This window comes from Diaphorina citri, unplaced genomic scaffold (genome assembly GCF_000475195.1).
Source record: "Diaphorina citri unplaced genomic scaffold, Diaci psyllid genome assembly version 1.1 scaffold1784, whole genome shotgun sequence".
Lineage (NCBI taxonomy): Eukaryota > Metazoa > Arthropoda > Insecta > Hemiptera > Psyllidae > Diaphorina > Diaphorina citri.
This window is the reverse complement of record NW_007379210.1, coordinates 52,255-59,750: the sequence shown is the minus strand read 5'-3', so window position 1 is coordinate 59,750 and position 7,496 is coordinate 52,255. Positions and strand designations below refer to the sequence as shown.

General features: G+C 39.5%; 1 protein-coding gene across 1 annotated transcript; it reads right to left on the bottom strand.

Moving 5' to 3' along the window:
• Nucleotides 1–817: 817 nt before the first annotated feature.
• On the bottom strand, nucleotides 818–974 carry LOC103517228 (protein grainyhead; the record flags this gene model as incomplete). The annotated part of the gene is given in 1 exon segment (XM_008482249.2): nucleotides 818–974. A coding segment is annotated over 1 exon segment (135 nt), but the record flags the coding sequence as incomplete, so codon positions are not given.
• Nucleotides 975–7,496: the final 6,522 nt, after the last annotated feature.

Sequence of the window (7,496 nt, the reverse complement as noted above, 5' to 3'; positions counted from 1 at the left end):
CTTTTGAAAGTCCAACTTGTTAGTGACCCCAAAGATTCAGAGTTCTGTTATGGCCTATTTTGACACCTGTTCTCCTACGCAAATACGCACACATTTTTTAGCCAGTTTTGATGCTTCTTTTTTTATTGTCTTTATTATTTATTTAGAGTGTGCTAAAATTGAATTAGAATGTGAAGTTGCTTCTTTTGATTTGGCGTTTTGAAAGTCCAACTTGTTAGTGACCCCAAAGATTCAGAGTTCTGTTATGGCCTATTTTGACACCTGTTCTCCTACGCAAATACGCACATATTTTTTAGCCAGTTTTGATGCTTCTTTTTTTATTGTCTTTATTATTTATTTAGAGTGTGGTAAAATTGGATTGGAATGTAAAGTTGCTTCTTTTGATTTGGCGTAGAGAGGTGTAATACCTCGGCTGGGATTGAACCCACGCCCTCCTGTTTACCAGGCGAGCGCCTTGACCACTACACCACCAAGGCAGGTTGACAACAGGAAAAAATCGTGTACAACAGGAAAAAATCTTGAAATCCTTCCGATTCGGAAACTTTGGAATTGGAATAGTCTATTTTTCCTCATTTGGCGTAGAGAGGTGTAAAGAAAAAGTGAGTTGTAAAAAGAATCTTTTTTTTTTTTCAGCAAGGACGGCCTACGCTATTTCTGCTACTTAACTGAACTGATAGGCCTTTCTTCCTGGGAACGATTAAATTGATGGGTATCTTTCCATCATTTTCCCTCTGGAAAAATGGGTTTTTTAGACGGTCCGAGGGGACTGGAAAAAAAAAGAAGGAATTTCAGAGTTCAAAGGCGAAAATTCTCTTACCTTTACTGTCTGACTTTTCAAAGGCTTATCGGGATCGGGAATATATTCCATGGTGATCCCGTAGAACTGGCCTTTGTTGATGTACGTCACTCGGTCGTCTTCTCGCCTCTGATTGGTGGAGATAGGAGTTTCCATGTGATATTTGAAACCGTAAGATGAAAACCTGGAACCAGAAAAAGAAAATGTATTTGGATTAGAAGAACCAAGTAGGTATAACTTCGCTATACATATGTCGTAATAGAAAGTAAAAACAGAAAGAAAAGGAAGAAGAAGATAGCAAAAAAAAAAAAGATATAAAAGAAAATTGACAAGAGCATGGGAAAAATAAAGAATTGAAACATCAAAAAGAAGAAACCTGTAAAGAGAAGCAGGAAAGACGAAAGAAAATGAATTAGAAGGAACATCGAAATGGAAACATTTAGGAAAAAGACAGAGGGAAAACTTCACAGGTACGTTTTAGATTATTGTTTTATCAGACATGTTTCGCCCGTGAGGGCATCATCAGTGATAATTTTGCTAATCCATACAGTTTTATCTGATAAAATTTCATATAGTAAAATGAATCCGGTAGGAGAGAGAAAAAGTTCACAAAGTCACCGAGACTTCCGTGACAGGTACACCTAAAAAGGTCCGCCTGTCAGGTATACCTATATGAGCACACACACTATCAAGTAGACCTGACAGGTACGGCTGAAAAGGTCCGCCTGTCAGGTCGAACTGATAGTGAGTGGTTGGTCTTAAAAATAGAAAGTAAAAAAAAAGATTTTCAGTTAATTTATCCTCATTTCCCAGAGAGCTGAAGCTGAGAGGGTCATCGATGTAAACGGGCCGTGTGGTCAGTGGTCAAAGTAGCAAAAGGTCAGGTTACACCGGATCGGATGCCAAGTCTAACAAAGTGACCAAAGTGCAAGATTTTAACCTCTTCTTGTACCTACGGTCGAATTTCTTAGTCCTGAATTTCCACATGGAGAGAAAGAAAACCTACGCAAGGGTGCTAGAAACATAACCGAGTGACTGGGTGCCCAAACTGGGAGCCCAAACTTTAATATTGAACTCTATATCAGGAAGTAACTCAATAATTATTAGAGTTCTTCCACCAAAAGTTTCATAAACTTGTTGCGTGAAAAATTGGAAATGTGTTATGGATGTAAATGAACCAGAAAAGGTAACAAAGAAGATAATGAGAATCGTGAAAGGAGGGATGTTTCATATTCTTTTTCCTTTTTTCTCGAGATCTTCAGACCTTCTGAGAAAAGCTCGAGATCTCAGACCTTCTGAGAAAAGCTCGAGATCTCAGACCTTCTGAGAAAATCTCGAGATCTTCAGACCTTCTGAGAAAAGCTCGAGATCTCAGACCTTCTGAGAGACTGCGACGATCCGAGTGTGAGTAGCCGGCATCGGCATAAGAAAAAGAGCTACTAGACCTTCTACTGGCTTTCTCATTTTTCTCAAGGAAGACAACTAAAAATTTGTCTTGTGTTAGGGTAGACACACACTACCATCACGTCACGTGAAGTCAGAGGGAGTCAGAAAGATGTAGCCCAAGTTTCTCGTCCCGGGCAGATTTTTATCAGATTTTAATAATGTTCGTTCTCGGAACGGCTGGCTTTGTCCTATCCTGTCTTCCTTCTCTCTTCAATTTCGGGACGATAAGGCCTTGAAAGTTAAAGTTCCATGTTGTGTCAAACCTTCTTTATTTTTTTAAACCTTCCGAGATGAAAATTTTCGGAAAGTGAGAACTTTTATGATAAGTTTTGCGCGCTAAAGTGACAATTTGATTTAGATTACTTTTCAGACACCTTATGTGAGTTTTGGATTAACTAGGTAGTTAAGTACTTACTTGCAAATACTTATTAAGTACTCACTAAGATACTCTATCAGTCTATCTAGTCTTCTACCTGTCTTGATCAAAACTTTTTACCAAGTACTTGTACTTATATCAAGTTTGAATACCTCTCTTGCCATAAAGTTGGAAGACTATGCAAGGAAGTCAACTCGTCATAACTTAGCGTCGTGTTTAATTAACACTTTTAATCCTGACATGCAGAAATGGGCAAGACTAGACCAGTGGTTGCTAAAGTGTGGTCGACCGGGTACCATCCGAACTCTTGAACTCTTTACCCATAAATTTCATACAATCCAAGCACCAAAAAACGCAAAAATTCTAACCATCCACAAGCGCCAAACCCCATAAATTCCAATCATTCAAAAGCCAAAAACCCATGAATTCCCAACCAACCAAAACCCATAAATTCCAACCATCCGAAAGCCAGAAAATACAAGGTCTTATCGTTCCGAAATCGAGGAGAAAAGAAGGACAGGATAGGAGAAAGCCAGCCGTTCCGAGAACGAACTCTATCTGTTAGGGATAAGTTCACCACCGGCGAGAATCGAACCCGCGATCTAAGGCAGACCCGCTACCCTCAAAAGCTTCACTCCAAACACAAAGCCCACTCTAACACTCGTATTTATGAACAAGAATGATCGTTCTTAGATCAGTCTCAAGTCAAAATTGACCAATCAAATATCTTGAGACTATGCTTAGCACGAACTTAAGAGCCAGAATTTTGTTCATAAATATGGGTGTAAGGCTTAGGTGTAAGGGACAAATGCCCGAAAGGATGCTCATACGAATGCATTTAGTGGTTTAGGCATGTAAATCGGTTCAATTTGGTGCCATTCTCCATTCCTTTTTACTTTCCTTTAACTTCATCCACGTCCACTTTCCCCCCACGGTTCGCAGTTTACCAACCGCTCATCCTCTCATCAAATCACGTCACGCCAATCCCGCGGACTCCGGACTGTCAGTCCACTAGTCACAACCGCTGATTGACTCTCTGTTTGGACAGGGCATGTTAGTCTGATTGACACGCTGGAAAGAGGTTGTGTGATCTTGATAGCTGCTGATATGAGGGGGGAATTAGAAGTAAAAATCAATTAATGTAAAGGCGCGTTTACACTTTTCAACGCTTCGGTGGTGTAGTCTCCGGTGGGCATCCACTCGTAAAATTTGTAGCCAAAAACCAAATACTGTTGTTGTAGTAGCCAAAGTCCCATCAGGTTCTTCCATCCCCATCTGTTACTGGTAGGCCCAAAACCCACCCACTCTTCCCACCCCACCTGTCTCCTGGTTTGAAGAGGATTTGCCAATCTATTTGCTCAACATTCTTCTAGTAAAACCAAATACTAAATTTGTCTAGTGTGGGCAGGCCTTACTCAATTGAAACTTAATAAGTTTATAACTAACTTATTAAGTATAGATGTAAAAGAAATAACTTATACTCTACTTATGTTATGGAACTTCACAAAGTTACTGAGTCCTCTATCATGTCTCTATCACCTTGTGGCTGGATGCAGGATTATGCTGATGTGAAACGATACCGACCTCTGGTGTGAAATGTGACAAGTTATTTCTGTTCTGTAAAATGCCATCCAGCTTTCAGTAGGAATGAGATAGGGTTATGCTTACAGTGTGAGACAGAAATAACTACAGACTTGGAACGAACAAAAGGTCTGGCAGATAATCTGAACGTGTTTGGCGGAGATCTTCAGACCTTCTGAGAAAAGCTCGAGATCTCAGACCTTCTGAGAAAAGCTCGAGATCTTCAGACCTTCTGAGAAAAGCTCGAGATCTTCAGACCTTCTGAGAAAAGCTCAAGATCTTCAGACCTTCTGAGAAAAGCTCGAGATCTTCAGACCTTCTGAGAAAAGCTCGAGATCTCAGACCTTCTGAGAAAAGCTCGAGATCTCAGACCTTCTGAGAAAAGCTCGAGATCTTCAGACCTTCTGAGAAAAGCTCGAGATCTTCAGACCTTCTGAGAGACTGCGACGATCTGAGGGTGAGTGGCCGCGGCATAAGAAAAAGAGCTACTAGACCTTCTACTGGCTTTCTCATTTTTCTCAAGGAAGACAACGAAAAATTTGTCTTCTATTAGGGTAGACACACACTTTCATCACGTCACGTGAAGTCATGGGGAGTCAGAAAGATGTAGCCCAAGTTGACCTTCTACTGGCTTTCTCATTTTTCTCAAGGAAGACAACTAAAAATTTGTCTTGTATTAAGGTAGACACACACTACCATCACCTCACATGAAGCCATAGGGAGTCAGAAAGATGTAGCCCAAGTTGTTCCACAATATTGTAGGTAATTTCGTTCAGGACAGTCCCACTACTATCACGTCACGTGAAGTCATAGGGAGTCAGAAAGATGTAGCCCAAGTTGTCCCACAATAATTGTAGGTAATTTCGTTCAGGACAGTCCCACTACTGTCACGTGACGTAACGTGATGGTGGTGTGTTTCTACCTTAACACCCATATTTATGAACAAAATGCTGGCTCTTAAGTTCGTGATGCCAAGCATAGTCTCAAGGCATTTGATTGGTCAATTTTGACTTGAGACTGATCTAAGAACGATCATTCTTGTTCATAAATACGAGTGTTAGACTTCTCATAGAAATTTCTATATTTTTTTCTTTCTGCCCCAGCTACCCAGTAATCCAATATCTATTCGTCCATCTTTCGGATCTTGTGTCTATTCTCAGGTGCTAGCTCTAACATCAATAAAATTTTGACTTGAGACTGATCTAAGAACGATCATTCTTGTTCATAAATACGAGTGTTAGACTTCTCATAGAAATTTCTATATTTTTTTTTCTTTCTGCCCCAGCTACCCAGTAATCCAATATCTATTCGTCTATCTTTCGGATCTTGTGTCTATTCTCAGGTGCTAGGTGCTAGAACGTTAGTAACACATTCGTTGACCTATCTGTAGTGCAGACCTGTGTAGACCTATCTAATATGCACGAAATTTCTATATTTTTTTTTTCTTTCTGCCCCAGCTACCCAGTAATCCAATATCTATATCTATTCGTCTATCTTTCGGATCTTGTGTCTATTCTCAGGTGCTAGCTCTAACATCAACACATTCGTTGACCTATCTGTAGTGCAGACCTGTGTAGACCTATCTAATATGCAGATTACACTGTAGACCTATCTAAGTATCTACATTAATTTGCATATGAAGCGAGGTGCAAATTGATTCTCGGGTTGCGAGGATCAGAGATCCACAGAGGTGGAAATAATTGCTTGGCTCAAAAATAATGTTTAGCCAGATTCTTTTTACTTTTTTTCATTAGATACAGATTGTTTCTTGAAGCCCAATGCTGACGGTGAAGGTCACGCATGAAGGTCATCAGTCTTTTTTTTTCAAAGATGTTTGATAGAGGGAACTGCACTGAGAAAATAACTAGGGTACTGGTAGCCCAATCCAGTGACTGGGTTCTCGTCCCGGGCATATTACACTGTAGACCTATCTAAGTATCTTATACTAATTTGCATATGAAGCGAGGTGCAAATTGATTCTCGGGTTGCGAGGATCACAGATCCACAGAGGTGGAAATAATTGCTTGGCTCAAAAATAATGTTTAGCCAGATTCTTTTTTACTTTTTTCATTAGATACAGATTGTTTCTTGAAGTCCAATGCCGACGGTGAAGGTCACACATGAAGGTCATCAGTCCTTTTTTTATATAGGGAATATGTAGTAATAGTGCTTATTTATACTGCTTCCATAGGACTGAAAAGTCCCTTTACTCCAGCAGTAGGCTACTACTATTGTTGTGGTCAAATTCTCAATTTATATTGAGGCTAAAATTCCATACCTCGGCTAGGATTGAACCCACGCCCTCCTGTTTACCAGGCGAGCGTCTTCACCACTACACCACCGAGGTAGGTATAATAGTGCTTATTTACAAATTCATACTGCTTCCATAGGACTGAAAAGTCCCCTTTTCTCCAGCAGTAGTAGGCTAAAACTTTCATTGTGATCAAATTTCTCAAATTATATTGAGGATAAACCGATAAAATTCCATACCTCGGCTGGGATTGAACCCACGCTCTCCTCTTTACGGTATACCAGGCGAGCGTCTTGACCACTACACCATCGAGGCAGGATTCAAAAGTTCCGAGATGGAAACTTTCGGAAAGTGAGAACTTTTATGATAAGTTTTGCGCGCTAAAGTGACAATTTGATTAAGATTACTTTTTGGACACCTTATGTGAGTTTTGGATTAACTAGGTAGTTAAGTACTGTACTTACTTGCAAATACTTACTTATTAAGTACTCACTAAGATACTCTATCAGTCTATCTAGTCTTCCAGATTTTAATAATGTTCGTTCTCGGAACGGCTGGCTTTGTCCTATCCTGTCTTCCTTCTCTCTTCGATTTCGGGACGATAAGACCTTGAAAGTTAAAGTTCCATATGTCAAACCTTCTTTATTTTTTTAAACCTTGCGAGATGAAAATTTTCGGAAAGTGAGAACTTTTATGATAAGTTTTGCGCGCTAAAGTGACAATTTGATCAAGATTACTTTTCAGACACCTTATGTGAGTTTTGGATTAAATAGGTAGTTCGAATACTTAGATACAAATACTTATTAAGTATTAACACTTATTAACAAATACTTTAGATACAAATACTTATTAAGTACTCACTAAGATACTTTATCAGTCTATCTAGTCTTCTATACCTGTCTTGATCAAAACTTTTTATCAAGTATGAAACCCTCGTACTTATCAAGTATGAAAACCTCTCTTGCCATAAAGATGGAAGACTATGCAAGGAAGTCAACTCGTCATAACTTAGCGTCGTGTTTAATTAACACTTTTAATCCTTACAT